At 41.5% G+C, this 18351-nt stretch overlaps 1 protein-coding gene across 5 annotated transcripts in view; it reads right to left on the reverse strand.

The window, feature by feature from the left end:
- ehbp1 (EH domain binding protein 1) overlaps positions 1 to 18351 on the reverse strand; it is a 156193-nt gene that overhangs the window by 85454 nt on the left and 52388 nt on the right. For 3 of the 5 annotated variants that reach the window (XM_044372577.1, XM_044372576.1, XM_044372575.1), the window contains exons 7-11: positions 16843 to 16982; positions 15284 to 15406; positions 13103 to 13243; positions 11923 to 12187; positions 9165 to 9411 (exon numbers count right to left, since the gene is read on the reverse strand). In XM_044372577.1, the coding sequence (XP_044228512.1) occupies positions 9165 to 9411; positions 11923 to 12187; positions 13103 to 13243; positions 15284 to 15406; positions 16843 to 16982 (916 nt within the window). The remainder of the gene's footprint in view (positions 1 to 9164; positions 9412 to 11922; positions 12188 to 13102; positions 13244 to 15283; positions 15407 to 16842; positions 16983 to 18351) is intronic. The other 2 variants (XM_044372579.1, XM_044372578.1) reach the window with 1 other exon arrangement.

Consider the following 18351-nt stretch of genomic DNA (forward strand, 5'->3'; position numbering starts at 1 on the left):
TTCTCAGACAAATAAGCTTTGGAAGAAGGAAGAGAAGGAGGGGAGAGCAAGGGGGAGGGTTCTCATAAATCTATACCGCATTAATCTCCTTTAACTGCCATCTTCAACAAACAAATTAGTGGTGCAATGGATTCAGAGATCAGCTGCGCCGATAACGCTGCCATTTATCAATTAATCTAAGCCTGGGCAGGGAAAACTCATTAAGGAGGCCACTTTAGGAATTATGTTCTGCAGGTAAAGAGGCTGACAGTGTGTGTGTGTGTGTGTGTGTGTGTGTGTGTGTGTGCGTGCGTGCGTGCGTGCGTGCGTGGTTAGGGGATGTCTTGACACAGCAGTTGCACACCCCCCGACTACAGACTGCCATTGTCCAGCGCAGCGTGGGCTCCAAAGTGATGAGAGGGGTGATAGCACAGCCAATTAAAATGAACATAATTACAAAGTCACCCCTTTGACTCCTGATCAGAATACACATGCATCAACACACACACACACACATACTGGAGAAGGCAAGGTGCGGTGGGGAAAAATGCTACACATAGGCAGAGAAAAATAGAGAGGAGTACGACAAGAGCATCCAGAAAGAGCGGGAAGAGATATCAATAAAGACAGTAGAGACAAAGTTTTGCAAAGGAAAACAACGTTACTGACACTTTCAGTAGGTTTGCACATAAAGAGAAGGTACCCAGGTGGCCATATTGTCATTAGCATATCTGCTTTTGATACATTGTGGATGGAGCTGGAGTTCCTGACTTTGGCACCAACAAATCTTAACTTGCAAATAATCTAATAATTCTCCTTTGCTACACAATTTACCTCAATCAATTTATTTTTTAGTGTTTAATACGTTAACATGCTAACGTGGCTAAGGCTGACATTATGACCTGCTGATAGCGCTAGATGAAAGTTTGGGGATCATCAAAGACATTTCATTCTCTTCAATGTCTGTCAATCGATCAATCCCACAGTCATCAATATTTTTCTCTGTGGATAGACATTCCCATTCTGACAACCATGCTGCTAGCTTGGCCAAACATTTAAACATCAAAAAAATCTCTCCTGTTAAACCTCTCTGTTGCTGTTAATGTGAATAGAAACGGATGTTACAGCAGAAAAAACATTCAATTCCAAGTAGAAAACCAACATTAGCTGCTAACTGGCGTCACTATTGCTGCATTTAAACAAAAGATCCAGCCGATATGAAGACATTATTGAGTGTGCAAACCCACTGTATGTATGATTGTTCTGACTGAATTATGACCAAGACGGGACTGTATGATCAAATCTTGAGGTTGAGGTCGACTGATCTCCTACAAGAGTGCCTCAAATAAAAAAAGCCAAGGGAATGATCTCACTCAGATATCTACAAGTTAAGCACTGAAAATGCCACTTAGTATTTCCTACAGCACATAAGAACACACACCTGCATACCATAACAGTCCAAAGGAGGAGGAGGGTGCTGGAGGGCTTTATAAAGAGGCAATTAAAGCCTTATCATTTCTACACTCACTCTCTTTTCCTCAAACACAGACACAAGAGTGCACATGTGTGCGCGCACGTCCGCACACATTTAGACATACGCACCCAATTTGAAAGAAGAATCTCTCAGACTAATTCATAAGGTACTTCTAAGGTCCTTTTTAAATTATGGAGAACGGTTGGTTTAATTCAATTAAAATGTAGTGGGGGCCACTTAAGGATGACAGGAGTAAGGTATGGCATGTCTAAGTGAGTGCAGGTCTCAAGAATGTGTGGGGGGTCTTAGACCTTCTGGGGGTCCAAGGAGTTTTCAAGTGCATGGACTTCTATCTCCTCATGTGAAGCCCCCTTAAACCTCACCCCAAAACCCTGGATACTTCTGGGTTTAAGCCCACACACACCTGGAAGACTGGGGCAGATTAAGACCAGATTAAGATAAAGTTACCCCTTCTTCGGCCGCTATGTCATTCAAACCCCTGGCCTCTATGGCCACTGGACAGAGGGACACACAAGACAAAAAGGTTTGGTTCATTCACATATATACACACACACACACACAGGCACACACACAAAGGACTTTCTGGTCATCCTCATAAGCCCTATTAGTCTGCTATAGAGCCTCTCATAGCAGACATCAATCATGGAGGGATTAGTCAATTCCCTTTCTAAATGAGTGGCAAGGGAAACTTCCCTTCAACTCTAAAGCAGGTCTCTCTCTTTCAGAGATTACACAGCGATTTGTTTTCATTTTGTTCTATCTTCATCGTTTTCTGTTTGACTTGCTTTTCATTTCTCTCCCTCTTGCTCTGCGTCTCCCTCGTTCTCTCCTGCTTGCAGCTTGTGAGGTAATCCTTGGCAGATAAAACTAAGGAGGACTTACCAAAGGCAGATTACAAGCGGCGCTTTGCGGAAGGCCCTTTTACACCAGTCGGCGCGGGTATTGAGGAGAGTGAGCTCTTCGCAGTGCTTAACTTGTGAACTCGACATGCACCCAACAGAGGAAGAGGTGGAAAAATGATAGCCGCATTACAGTAACTGGATCAAAATATATCCCTCACAACACACACACGATTTCACATTAGCACACACAACACACAAATGCTTTTCTTTTCATGGAAACTGTGTATAAAATTGGGTTTGGAATGGTCTCTGAATACATATTAACATGTGATTTTTATTTATTCACTTAAAATGGCTAAATATATTAATATCTCTTGCCCTGTGAGACTTCAGGGTCAACATTGTGAATTCCTCTACTGAGTAAATCAGCTCTTCCTTGAGTAAACAACTTCTTGGAAAGTCTTTTAAAATGTGGCTCAAACTTCTATCTTTCTCTGGATGTCAGAGTTACACAACTTACCCCAAAATATTACCTTATCTAAACATTCCCATAACCTTTCTCAACTCAGACTTATTCAGAAAACTAAAAGATGAGATTGTTAATTAGTCAGTAATGTCTTATACCCTTCTGCCCAACTTGATGACAGCGATGCCCTGCAGCATGAAACGACAACAGGAAGCCTGATGATTGGACCTAAACTACATGAGAGAAGAAACTGGGTCTCCTCTCTCCCACAAGATCCAATGACAGACCACTCAGAGACTGCAAATAAGAGTTGGGGAGGGGTCCTCACTGGGAAAAGGCAAACATTGAGAAGTACTGACTTAGCCTTACTCCTCTCAAGGATTATTCTCCTAATATTACACAGCTTATGGAAAGGCCAATGTGGCCAAGGGGAACCAGTGAGGCTCCAATGCCTTGGTCTCAGAAATGGACCGCTATGACCGTTTCCCTGCTAATATTGATTACAAGTTCTGAAGTTCTGAATCCTGAAATGAGACACAAAGGCTCCTCTGATCCATTACTTTAACCCAACAATATACAGTAGCTATACAAATCAAGTGCCAGTTGTATAGCTGTAACAATCACACTGGAATTACTGGGGGGAAATATATTTAGATATATCTGTACTGAAGTGTGACTAAATTTTTTACTTTGTACTTTTTACCCAGAAAAATTAACCTTGATCAAGCAATAAGATGTTTAGTGTTTTCTCATCTCCACTGAACTAAAGGGAAAAAGCAAAGACAACTAAATTTAATTTATGACAATGATATGCCCTTTTAAAATTAATGCTTACATTATAATACATTTGTCACCTTTATCAGGAGCTAATGGTTCACACTTGCATTCCCTTATAAAAAAAAAACAACAAATACCAAGACTCCCACTAAGGGCCATAATGTCTTGACAATGTTTTGTGTTGCTTTCTTTCTTTGCACTGGTGAAAATCGAGAAGTCTTGCCCTAAAACAGGACACATATTGTAAAATTTCAACTACTGAAGAATATTAAGTATAAGAAAGTTTCCTATAACATCTATTTGATCGCTGTTTAAAAGCATTCGGCCATGAGCCTTACTTTCTTTATGTCCTACATCAGAGACTCTTTGTGAAAAGGTATTCCAAACTTGTCAGAGAAGATGGAATAACTTTGGACTGGATATAATGATAACAAGATGAGAGACCTTGGAGCCGGTAGAGATCAGAAGACAAGAGATGACTGTCCTTGTCTCTTGGGCTCCCCTTTGTCCTCCAAAAACATCCCTCAGTCGTCACGGCAACCTCAGTAACACTTCACAGTGTGGATGTGGTCCTCTCTTGCCGCGAACCCCGGTGAAAGCTAATTAAGAAATATCGCAGCCTTCTGCGAACTCAATTAAATAATGTTAATTTATTCTAATTTCAATTTCGAGGTAGTCTGAACTGAAGGAGGGGCTATGAAAACAAAGTCTGGGAGAGGAAGGAGAGCTCTGGCCTCTGTCTCCCCCTGGCACAGGAGCTCTCACAACCTCCAAAACTATTTAATTTGAACCTTTTGATTAACATAAGTAATCACACGAGCCCTTCAACTGAAGGGGAGAAAGAAAACATACCTCTGGTGTTGGTTCACTTTCTCACCTCTGTAAAGAGTGGGTGTGTGTGCGAAAAAGAAAGAGATAGAGGGAAATGTGGTAAAGACACCATGTTACATTGTGGTAGAGACTATAATTCTTACCTTTTTTATCAGTTTGTACTAAGAAAAGCACATGGATTTAGGTGATACTAACAAAGGGTACAGTAAAGTAATAGACAAAAAAAAGGTTACTGATTGGCCAGGACTCCAAAATATGTAAAATACATTTTGTCAATTTGCCATTAACCTCTATTTCATAAAGCTATCGACAGCTCTAGGATGTACATGTATTGCCAGGCCCACTACTGTAAATGCCAGCAACTAAAAGTTGAACTCTTTCTCAGATTCTTTGTGTAAATATTAAGTTAATATAGAACTTCTTTGTTCAAACTTTTGCCCACAGATATATGTCGCCTTCCAACTTTTCTTTATATGAAAATAAGGCAAATAATTCATGAAGCGGAAACTTGATGAAAATCTTAAGATCAGAGCATCTAAGTGTAGAGCGGTTTGACTATGGAATAGAGATGGAGATGAAACAGAAGGAGGAGCAGGGGATCACTGAATTACTGGGAGGGGTGAAATCAGCCCCAGGGAAAAGAGATGGACTGAATCAGACCAGACAGAGCTCACAACCCGCCCAACAGGAACTCCCTCTGTTCATTTAAATTAATCCCACAGACATTTCCATCCTTCTAACACTTTCTCAGCTAAACTTAAACTTGACGTCTTTGAGGATCTATATCTCGCAGACAGGACAACCGAAAGACACATCGGCGTGGGAGCCATGAAGCATCTAATGAGGGTCTGAAGTGTCACTTTCATCCACTTGAAGACGGATCTCAGTTCACAAACAAAAATAAGAAAAAGTAGCTTTCCTACTGTATGTATACTCAAAGTTCAAAGTGGCATTTGTGAAAGCTCAGTGGCAATAGTTTAAGAAGCTTGTGAGGTAAAAATTGCAGTCAAGGTAACATGGACATGCATTACATATATAGTGACCCTATGACATAGTGAAAGGACCTACATTGGGCATCATGGATGAGTAAACAAAGGCTTTTGGAACCTTTATAGGTGCTGAAGGTTGAACATCTATATTTAAATCTCTATCCACTGACCTTGCATTGTAAATGTAAATTTGCACTACATTTCCACTGGTCACACAGGTCGCCCTGCATGGTCTCATGATTAAAAGCCTCAACAATGGTTAACCCACATAGTGTTTCCCCAAGGATTTTTTTTTTAGCAGCAGTGCTGTTGTGTGTGTGCAGAGCCCACAACGCTAGGACCTGTATTTCCACACACCGGCAGTGGAATAACTTAAAACTACCTTAGAATTGTTCCAGACGGGTGTATTCATGTTCATAGAGTCATGTGCATGTTAATTTACCAGGAGCTTTTGACACAAGAACAGCTCTGGAAGCCCAGATAGCTGTAGTTGTAATAAATGTCAAAGAATGAAATGCCTCAACACTGAAAATGTACAGTATTTTTATTGGACTGTTGAAAGCATATAGGCAAAACACTGCCAGGTGTTTCAACAAATGCATTCGAGTGGTTATCCTGTCCATAAATTGCTAGTGATGAACGTGTGCTCCACTGGCAAAACTCCAGAGCTTTGAGCTCTTGTTAAAGCTTAATGTAAATCCAATCCATATGTGTAATACCTGTGTATAGAGGAAGTGGACGCACACCATATGTCCTGTAGATGTCCTGATTTTTCACAAGCTGGCATTGAAGTGGGGGGGGTTTAATGCAATGACATGGCGGATACAACTACATCCAAGACAAAGTTTAATGTTCTACTTCCCCTCCTCTGAATTCATACATTCTTTGAAGGGAGATTAGCTAAACCAAAATATGACATTAATTTGGGGTATATAATGAATAGGTATTTTAATTTCTTCTCCCTTGCTGTACCTTGTTCTTATCTTCGTACCTTTATTGCTTTGGCTTTTCTTATTTCAATTCATATCTTTTAAATATCAGTCCAGGAGCACAGGAATATTATCTGAGCACCTAGACTCTGACCCTTACTCTTGTCACTTTTTTTTGTTGGTTGTAACTTAGGTGGTTAAACTGCTGCACTTATGTTACAACTGCAATGACTTAATGTGTAAAAATGTAAATGTGATATAAGGCGTGCTAATCTCTTGGTTTGCAAAAGACATGATTTCATTCAACAAAACACGTATGAGACGTTTCATACCCTTCGGGGCAGGTTGTAAATGTAGAACCGAGTATGGCGGCTTTCAATATATGAATTTCTATTCACATTCTGAGATTAGACTAGTTGTCTGTGTCTGTGTGTTTATCTTGGTCCTACACACCTATTGCCCACAAGAACAGTTGGCAGAGATAAATATAAATGAAGAATACACACCTTGAAACCTATTGTATGAGAGAGGTAGAGGTTAGCTGTGTTTTGGGGGAAGGTTACAACTGCCCCGGTGCATATTCGCTGAACTGAGCCTCAGGCATGCTAGAAACTATAAGAGAAGATACATACATGCATGCAAGCACAAGCACACATCTACACTCCATACACGTTCATAGTGCGATGATGTGTTGGTTTCGTCTTGGCCTCTCATAGTGGGAATGTCTCCTCTTAATCCTCTCTGACTTCATACATTCAAAGGTCATCTAACAGCCTACACATGGCTGAGGCGTGCATGTGTGTATGTGTGTGTGTGTGTCATAGTGCTCGGTGTGAATAAGAAAAAGAAACCTATTCACACTAGCTGTATATGTCAACAAACCCTGTAGGCCTATCCTTGTTTACTGTGAACATCCTATCTCTCTCTCTACTATTCCCTGGCCATCTTCTTTCTCTTCCCCCCACTATTCTCCTTTCCTCTACCCTTCACTATCTTCCACCTATTCTCCTTCACTGCACCCCCCCCCCCCACTTCCTTCTTCAATCCTCACCCACAATTCATTCTTTGCATCCCCCCTTCCTCCCTCCCTCCCTCCCTCCCTCCCTCCCCCCCTAGCTCCAGAGGCAGGGGCATCTCTTGGCGAAGTGTGGCCCACCACAGGCCACTGGCTTTGGGTAATTAAAGTGGTTTAGGCCCCCTCACCCACGGTCACAGGCAACTGCAGCTGGGTGATAAAGGCACTGTGCCATAATTACATGGACGGCCAGCATCACCGCCCAGCTACACTAAAACAGTCAGCTAGCCAGCTGCATGGGGAGGAGGGACCTGTGTGTGTGTGTGTGTGTGTGTGGGTATAAGTAACTGTACAGAGTGTGTTTGCATGTGTGGGTGTGTGTGCACAGGGGGTCAACACCCCCTTGTGATCGCTCTGCTGTAGTTAAGCCCCCTGTGTTTAAGCCCCACACAGGCCCATTGAGCCCCTACACACACACACACATACACACACACACACATTTTTAACCCCCACCTACCCCCACACCCCCAGCCAATCATTCCCCACCACTGGTCTGACTCCTGCCGTGAGTGTGTGTGACCATCAGCCATTTAATTAGACCCAGCCATGATTTACCTAATTTAAATAAATAAATAAACATACGAAAACACCCCAATAAACAAATACCTATATTCAAATGAGGAGCTAGGGAGTTTCATGAGCATAAAGAATGGGGCAGAAGATGGGATTGTGCAGGTGGAAAGAAAGCTAATGTAAGGACCACTGGATGTGGACACACAAGCGGAAACATACACACACACACAAAATACTTCAAGTCACTCACTTATAATAACATACGCTGCAATGAATGAGCCAGAATGTATAGTAAGTAGACTATTAGATGTGGAATTCTAGGATTTTAGTTTATGTTGAAGCATCGCCGTCTGTATTACTGTTTAAACTTTTCACAGAGATTTGCACTAAACTCTGCTGCACTAAATTTTATAACATTTATTGTACTCTCAAAACTCACTGAAATTCAAAGATCAAAGAACCAACATGCGTTCATCTTGAACAGTTGAAGAAATCAAACTTATTGTGCACTTGCCTACCTGAGCTAAGAGGCAACATGTTAGATATACAATATTATTTCTGCTGTGTCCGCTCCATAACTTTCACATTGAAAACATTGAAACTATTACTACCAAAAATCAAGCCTTACATTTAGGGCTTTTGGTACCAACCCACACGTATGTGTCCATAGCATGTGTGTTTCCATAGTGCGGAAACTGTCATTGGTTGCTTGCCAAGACTCACACTTTTCCTTACTGATTCTTTGATATGCTGTGAACCTGCACACATAAAACACTGTAAAACTGTTTCATTAGCAACTCATTGCTACAAGTGTCTGTCTTGTCTTTTAATGGGAGGTTACTTTCAATACTTTCTGCAAAACAAAACATTATTAGAGGAATTTAAGTTCATTTTTTCACCTTTTTTTTTAATCCCACAAGCACTGGGCTGCAATACATCACTAGTGAGGTCTGTGGTGAGAATTGTACCTGAAACCTGGATTAATTAGGATTTAATGTTTGGACATAGGACTCTTTTTGTAAAATTCTTTGATATTCCATGACTACTAGAATATATGAAACTCACAGACTGTGGAGAAAAATCTAAACTCCGGGATACTCTAGAAAGTTGCAGCTTGTAGGATTCAGGATGAGATTTCTGTTTCTGTCAATTTTACTGGAGCAGAAAGTGATTACATTCATCACATTTGTTGTTTTGTTGTAACACATGTCTATGTGCCTGTTGCGGTGATAAATCAAGTTTATTACATTCAGGTGAAGCCTGTTTACCTTGGGGGAAGATGAGGCCAGCTCTCTCCCAATCACTGCTGCCACTGGGCTGGGCCCGGCTGGCTGGGTTCTCTCCCTGTCTGGGCCAGAGCTGGGTTTGGGAGCTGGCGGACTGGGGCCGAGGCCAGGGCTGGAACTTGGGGGCGGGGGAGCCCTCCTCTTTTGGCTGCTGCCCACATCCAGGGAGGGGGTGCCAGCGGGGGTCCGTGTGGGGCTCGATGTCCTTGGCTCATAGAACGGGTTGGATCTGAGAATGGAGGGAAGGAGGAGATGACAAAAGACAGCAAGAAAAGACAAAAAGATGTGTTAGAAAGTGCATGAATGTAACAAAGACTGCAATTTTTCTTTTAAATTCAAGTTATAGTCATTTGCATGACTATCATATGCAAAAAATAACAAAATACATAAGAAAACAATGAAGTGAGTACAATACATGACAAGGTGTTATATATTATGAATGAGCATGGACACAGCTAAGCAATTCAGTGGTAGCACATGTAAGAAATATGTTCATACAAGAAAATACAAGAAAAATTGTAGATCAATACTTGGCATGTTGTTTTAAAACATCTAGTAATGAACTATCAATATTATTAAAACTATTTAAACACATATTTGGCTCTAATTGCCCATTGTTTAATTAAGGATTTTGCTACATGGAAATGAGTTTGGTGCAATACAATGAACAACACACACAAGTGGTAAGGTAATAGAAGATGCAGGTGCACTGAGGTCAGGTCTGCGTGACCTCATATCCTTACTGCCCAAGGTGGACTACTGACAGACAGACAGGCAGGCAGGCAGGCAGGAGCACAGAGGCACACACACACACACACACACACACACACACACACACACACACACACACACACACACACACACACACACACACACACACACACACACACACACACAGGCACTTTCACACACATACCAGAGTGTTATCAATATACAGGCATGCTTGTGGCACTGAAAGCAGGGGCACGGCCTTGAGACATTTACTCAACATGCAACAAGCAATCCCAAACAAACAAGAGAATTTGATGGAGAGGGGTGGGGGTGAGAGCGAGAGAAAGAAAGAAAAAAAAATGATTGACTAGGTATCTGTGTGAAAGAGAGGTTAGACCTAGTCAGTGTCTATCTAACTGCAGAGCGCTAGAGAGGGGAAGTGAAGAAAAGAAAAGCAGGCAGGCCTATAGAGCAGCTTAAACAGACCAGCACTGGCTAAAAGACATGTGAAAGGGCTCCAGTCAAAACACTGCGTTGCCCTCTTGAACCTTCTATTCTGCACAGAACTGCTCCTGATGTAAGAGACAGAGCAAAAGAAACACACCAGTCAATAACCTGTCTGTCTTTAGACAGCCGAGAGGACTAAAACACACGGCTATCCTTCTGACAGCTTCGCTCAACAGCCAAAAACCTACGAGTTTCCATTTACAATTTAGGCACGGCCACTCTTCTGCAGAGGTCATTCACAATCAGTGAAACCTTCTACGTAGGTAATTGTGTTCCAGCTCTTAATTACAGATTAAAAGTTATCATTAAAACTTGCTGCAGTGGTCACAGATATCCACTCTTTGACTTTATGGTTTCTTTAACTATAAAAAAGTATGCACATCCATAAGGTGTTGGATCAAACAGGGGACAAAAAGTAGAATCTGAACACTGTTCTTTATTCCCACAATGTTTTTTTATGTCTTCGTGCCTCAAGAAGATCTGATTGATTGAAACTTTGCGCAGCAACAGTAAATAAAAAAACATTGTTTACTATTTCTGATAGCCCAGTGTCACACCTGTTCTACTTCAATTGATTTAAATATGTGTTTTAAAAAAAATCAAAAAGAAAATCCACAAACCTGTTCAGTTTTTGGATAGGAAACACATTGTTGTATTTAATGACATACACTTTTCTTTTAACTGGGAATTCCTTACTGAACTAAACTTGTTTTGATACACTGAAAGTGATAGAGTGGTGTAGAGTGGTAAAAGGAAAGAGGGGAGGAAAAAGAAAATAATAAAAGTGAGAAAAACAGGATGAAAGAGAAGAGAGGTTAAGTAAAAATGAGCAGAGCCTGGGGAGGAAGTTACGGAGGACAGCAAGGAGGGAAAGTATGGGGCAACAAGTTGATAGGAGGAAGGGAAGGAATGACAGAGGAGGGAAAGGAGGGAAACCAGGTTAAAGAATGCGGTGAAACAACAGGGTCCTTGTTCCCGTTGAAAGAGCTGCCTCGTCACTCTGCCCTGGTGAGGGGGCTACAAGTACCCCTCTAATAAGGAGGGGTCTTACAGGACTTAGCCTGCCAACAGTAACCAAACTAGGCAGTCTGGATCCTCCAGGACTGCTTTTCGTATGGACTCCTTACAGAGATGTACAGGAAAGCATGTCAGTTGGCTGTTTTGTTCAACAGTCTAGGTAAGTGTGTTTATCTGACTAACAAACAGTATGACGTGGATTATTCTACTGACATACATAAAGAGTTAAATGAACTGTATACACAAAGAAAGCAGCTTCAGGTCTTTTTATATTATTAGAAGTGTAAATGAAAGTTGGAAAAACTGTGTAAAATATGCACAGTGGACACTCTTTCCTTACTCTCATGACGGAAAATAGAAATAGGTTTGTCGCTTTCATCTTAAAATGTATCTCCTGCAAAATGTGAAGTTTTCACAAAGCAATGACTGATTTTTCATGTGTCAGCTGACTGGAAAATGTTGGAAAATTGGGATATAATAGAATAATAAAGGAATAATGTCTTACTCATCGAGCTCCTCCTCCTCGTTGTGGGTGGTGTCGGCGTACAAGTACTTGCTCATGTCAACAGGCCGCACCCCTACCCTCTGCCTGGGCTTTGGGGGTTCTGGGTCGGGCTCAGGGTCCATGTCCTGGTCCGGCTCATCAAAGGGGTTCCCTGGGGACGTGTGCGTCTCGAGTTCATCTGGTTCACTGAATGGGTTTGAAGAGTTGTGGTCGTAGAAGGAATCCTCATCAACCCGCTGCCGTAAGACGGGCTGGTCAGGAGGTTCTGTTTGACGGAGAGGAGAGAACATCAACTGGAGATACAAACATACTATACTGGGATTGTAAAAGTATCACAGACTCAATAGTAACTTCTTTATTTGATCATCCCGTCGAGTTAGAGAACTGGGCAGCAGAGGGGGGGCAAAATAAATGTGTCTGTGGTCCCAGAAAACAACCAAGCATTATGGACTTACCTGTTCATTTGCCTTCTCATGTTGTGTTTTTTTAAGAAGCTTACAAAGAAACAGCTGAGCCACAGTACAACACTAAGTATTTCCCCCCTATGCAGTTCGATTTCCCACATTTGGTTAACATTAGTTAACTTGGAAGAAAACTAAAACTTGTTCAAGCACAGTTTGAATATTATAGTGCTGCTCGCTGGGCCACAAACACTGAGGACAATTTTGCTTAATTTAACAATTCAAACATGCTTTGTGTGTACACATATCCACAGAGCCTGACAGTATCAGACACATGTACATGCCTATAAAAAAATAACAACCTTATCATCCCTCGAAACAAATAAAAGTAAACACGTTGTATTTCCATACTGGTTTAGTATTGTCACACAAACAATAAGATTCAGATAAAAGTCAACTTAAACAAGCAAGCAAGCAACAAAGTGGAGACTTTCTGCGTGTGGGAGCATGCCATTCAAAAACAAATAATCCATACTGATACACCTGGCTACTCAAGGTGGTCATACAAAAATATTGGTTTAGCTGTATGACTGAAAGTACTAAAGCCTACCTGCTATCGTTACACATGACTACACACATTCACCGTATGTGTGCATCCAAACCTTCAACTCCACTGACACTACCTTAAACAAACTACTAAACTTTTACTGTGTTAACAATACTTGATAACATGATCAAAGCCTAAAAACCATGTCATGCGCTGACGGTGTTGAACATACCTTCCTCATCAGGATCACCGAATGGGTTGAGGTTGTTTGGGTCATGAAGGTGATCGTCAGGCTCATCAAAAGGATTGGTGCTCATGGCAGGAGGCGTGTCCTGATCCTCGTCTTCCAGGAAGTTCAGCTTGTTGATCAGCTCTATTGCCGCAGAGTCCAACATAAAATCATATAAATGATGAGGAAGAGTGACAACAACTGAGTCGAAAATAACAGCTATGAAACAATTAAACTCCCAAAACAAGACTCTGAAATGAATACAAACATTCACAAACCCAAATATACCAAAGTCTGCACTTGGGAGTGAACCACAAGCATAAAGACCAGTTCAGTTTTGTGCGAGTAATCCCTCTTGCTGGAGAGCGCCGCCTAAACTTCGCTGTGCTCCTCCGCCACCTCAGTCCACTTCAATGCATGTACAAGCAGCAGTGGCATTCTGGGAAAAGTTGTGCGGTGGTATGGAGGGTTACCGTGGGAGACGGCATGGAGTTGCTATGGAGATCCTAGTTGGAGAGGCTGAGACTTGTCCACTTTATCTTCATCGTCCTCACTGTAGCTCAAACGGATGCCGCCAGTGTGTGGGTCAATTTGAAAAGAGTGTAAATGCGTGTGAGGTTGATGCCAAGAAGTGCAGCTGAGCGCTACGTGAGAATCTGAGCAAAGAGAAAAAGTGCTGTGACTGTGAGTGTGTGTGTGTGTGTTTTGGTCTATATGTAGTGTTGCTATGTGAAGTGGTGGTAGCTGATAAGAAGTGCTGCTCTTTTGCTTGCCTCTTACTGACAACATTCATGACCCATTTTAGCTCATGACAAGTGCACGTGTGCATGGGTGTGTGTTTATGTCTGTGTGCAGCTTAGTTTGTGACTGTTTTCTATCCAAGCAGAACAACCTGGAGGCTAAAGTAGAGTAACTTAGGGATACAAAAAAACCCTCAAATGAGCTCAACTGTGTTTTCTAATCACAGATCTTTTTGTGTAAAAGCTCCTAAAATAAGTTTTGGTTTTGTCATGTGTTATAGACAGCAAACAATAAGCAGATTTTCATTTTAGCCAATGATCCAAGTTGTTTCACTTAATAGTTCATCCTTCACTACTGATGAGGAACTAACCCGCAAAACCATCTAGTTTAGTCTTTAGCTTGGCCCTTCACCACACATAGTTTGAGACACCTAATTTCATGCTGAGCCTTAAGACAAGAAGTTACACTAACCCCAACCTGCCTGCATCAAACTTAAACTACATCTACAGTAAACCAATTAAATTAAATTAAACACTGTTTTTGTGCTAAAACAGCATATATCCATACCAGGCGTTTCAGCAAATACTTCTGTCCACATTAAAACGCCAACACGGGTCATTCTCCTCCTACCGGGCATGCACGGAGAACAGACGAGCAGGCCATAGAAAACCAGTGAAGAAGTTTTCTGTTTTCTGTTTCAGCGGCGGCTTCCTAACCTTTTGAATTTGCAAGCAGATTACAACAATTAAGCGAGAGTTGTTTTGTTACCGTTTCGACAAAGCTCCATTTTCCGCCGCATACACTATAATGCCAAGCTGGCGTTCTCAGATTTACACGCTCGTTTTAGTCTGGACGGAGAGAAAAAGATGTGTTTACAAATTTAGTGTGGACATGGTCTTAGCAATGTTTCACTTTGTCACTGTGAAGCAGCTCACCAGATTGAGGCCCCGTGAGAATCCCACTGATCCAAAAACTTACTGTTCAACTGAAAACAAACAATATTTAATTCCAATTTGAAAACAAAGCAACACAACTTTTGTCTTCCAGAAAAGCTCTTTGTTGTGTAAGAAGAGTTCATTCAGATACCATTAACCTGGTTTGGTTCACTACCAATTGCAGTTGAAAAACAAAGAATAGGAACCAAAAGGATGAACACCAACACATGTGTTCACAACACCTTGTACATCACATCACCACATGGACCAAAATAAACTATAAGACCACAACACGATCACAATATCAATGTCAAGGAGGATCAGGGGATGGGGGGGGGGTTGAACCAAAGAGAGATAAAAAAAAAAAAGAGATTTTTTTGAAAAAGGAGGAATTAAGAAAAATGTGGTAATGAATGATAAAGTAGACGTTACACAAGGTTCACAAAACCATGAAAGAGGAGTCAGGAAACACAGGATGAGAGAGGTGAAAGAAAGGTGAAAAAAAGACCTTGAGAGGAAGCGGCAGGCTTAGCGGTTGCTTTGCGTGCTCGCTTAAGGACACCACCATCATCATCATCATCATCATCATCCCCATGTAAGCAGCTGAGGGCATTCAACTGGTTTACTATCTCTGTAAACGACAGGGCCATACAGGAAGGGAGGAAGGAATAATAGCAGTGAACAAGGCAAAATAATACACCCCATGGAGAATATCCACACACGCACACACGCACACACACACACAGACAAACACCATTTATTTGCACATTCATAAGGAAGTTAAGATGAATGAATCTATTTCAGAGTGTAGACCTTGGTTTATATTTGTAGAATTATTAATATTGCTAAACTAGCTAGCTAACTACCTGGGAAGGTAATACTTGACTGACAGAGTCTACAAATATATAAACCAACACTGATATTTGTGTAGAGGGAAACATATGCTGTAATGCTGTATGTACACACAAATATATCACATGTTTTAGTTATGCTTTTATAGTCGAGGTTGCTAGCTGTTTACCTTGGTAAGCAGAAGAACATCTAACACTCATTCACACACAACTGACAAACACATACATACTCAAATATACAAACAATACACACACAAAATATATATTCACGGAGGTGTAAAATACATCCTTTTGGGTGTAAAATATCCTATTTTCATCATTTACATACACTGTTTGTAAAAGATGAAAAGAGAATATATGATTTGCAGGATATGTGTTGGTTAGCCTAGTGTTAGTGTCACTGGGATAGCTTGCTGGCTTGTTGGATAGGTAGCATCCAAGGGGGGAATATGATAGTGGGGAGTTTTGGCAGCTTTGTCAGGCCTTTGATTCAGAGATGCACGCTAGTGAAGCATCGCTCTGGGCGCTCAATGCATATACATATAAATGAGAAAAAGAGCAGGGAAGGGAAAAGAAAGGAGAGAAAGCATGAAGCTTAACACGAGGAGAGAAGAAGGCGCTTTGAAAAGTTGGATTAAGCAAAGCAGGAAGAAGCGGAGCCCATACATTAGACCTCGACATGTATGTATATAAGGACGCAAGCAAGCCACTGTCAAACTAGCAGTTAACCAACACAGGAAGGAGGAGAACGCGAGGAAAAAAAGGGGAGAGGGGGAAAGGAAAGCCTACGCATAAGAGGATAACCTGAAGCTGACACAATCTGTAAAATGAAGCTCATGAGTTCACAACGTCTCACATGTAGGCGAGCACGCACACCGGCACGCACAACTTAAGGAAGCATAAACTTAGAAAAACAACAAAATCAAAAAAGTTGATGCCCAACATGAAGCCCGGGTCTTGAATATTCTGGTCTGGGTTGATTACTCAGGTGGGTTAGAGATGTTATCCCGGGGGTAAAGTTGTCAGTTTGGGAAGATTGCAAAATTCAACAGGACATTTGGACATCTGCCTGTTAAAATTAGTTTCACGGTACGCTGATTGCTGCAAAAATGGCTCTTACAACAACAGATCAACTTACCATTAACTGAGCTCATATGATTATGCCATATATCTGTCGACAGTCTTACTAATAAAAGCGATGTGTGCTTGTTTTCACCTGTGATCTTGGCAGCCTTCTCCTCCTGGTTAACCCTGTTCTCCTCGTCCTCCTCATTCTCCTCCTCAAAGTCGTCCAGGTTGCCGATGTCTGCCTGCTTCATGCTCATCAGGCTGGCCAGGCTCTGCATGTCCTCATCACTGACCATAACACACACACACACACACACACACACACACACACACACACACACACACACACACACGAAACAAACAGAAACTCATGTTCAGCAACACTTAAAACAGATATATACAGCACATATAATACAAGTATAACGGTCTGAAAAACAAGCTCACTCTTTAAAGCATACAGGCCTTTACATTTTTATGACATAACCTAAATAGATTAACAACTAACAATTCATAAATTGATTGTATGAATGAATGAAAATCCATCAGCAGTTTATTTTCAAGGTCTGCTAGGAGACACACAATTCAACCCAAAGCTCTCACCAACACAGCTGCTGATAGCCAGATCACACGTGAGGATTATCATAGCTCCCCATCTCTCTCTTTCTGTCTCTACCTCTTTCACCACTCGTTCATTTCTTCACTTCAGACCTCCGTCTCTACACCTTACTCTTGTCATAAAAAAAAGAAAAAACTTCTCACATTTTAAGCTTTTGTCTCTCATCCCTACACAACCTTTTCCCATCCAGCCTTTGCCTCTTTATTTCCTCCCTCACTACCACTTTATTCACAGATGCATCAATTTCTACATTATTTCTTGTATTTTATATAGTCTTATGTACTCCACCCCCCCCACAGTCCTTCGAAACCACCGCTCCATCATAATCGCTGTATTCTTCTCTCTGTTCTTTGTGTTTGGTGTTTCCCCAGGCCCAGAGGCTCATTTGAACTGGTGTGATGGAGTTTGTTTGTGTGTGGTCGACATCATTCCCCGAAGGGTTAACAAGGGTTACGCGCCATCGACCCGCCGTCCGTGCCACAACAAAGGCCTCGCTGCTCTGCTCTCGCTCGGTGTATGTGTGTGAGCGCCTGTCTTTAAATGAAAGTTGCTGCTATCAAATTAGAATGAATAACAAACGGCAAACACCGTGATTGAGAGAGTGGGAGAGTGTCTCCTCAAATGAAAGTTGGTGGTATCAAAGAGGAATATGTGAGAATGAATGAAGGGCTGCACTGAGTGGGTAACAGAGGGTGTGAGTGTACATTAAACTAACTAACAAATATGTGTACATACGTTATATTATACATTTTACATTTAGAGTACATACTGTAGATCAATAAAACAAACATAATTACTTTTAGCATCAAACCGGACTCTTTAGCTTGATGTGATTCTTTACAGAGCTGAGGACATTGACTTGCAATCAAAACTTCAATACTGGCATATTTCAAACGTCTCTGGTTGGAAGTGACATGAAAAAGAGCTGAAAGAGCCGGGTTTTTAATGTAGAGACTAACTTCCTGCTTTTATACTGTTGTTTATCTGTGTAGCAGTATCTACATCACGCTAGCTGTGCGTCACTATATAAAGCCAGGGAGA

The sequence above is a fragment of the Thunnus albacares genome, chromosome 14 (genome assembly GCF_914725855.1).
Source record: "Thunnus albacares chromosome 14, fThuAlb1.1, whole genome shotgun sequence".
Classification (NCBI taxonomy): Eukaryota; Metazoa; Chordata; class Actinopteri; order Scombriformes; family Scombridae; genus Thunnus; species Thunnus albacares.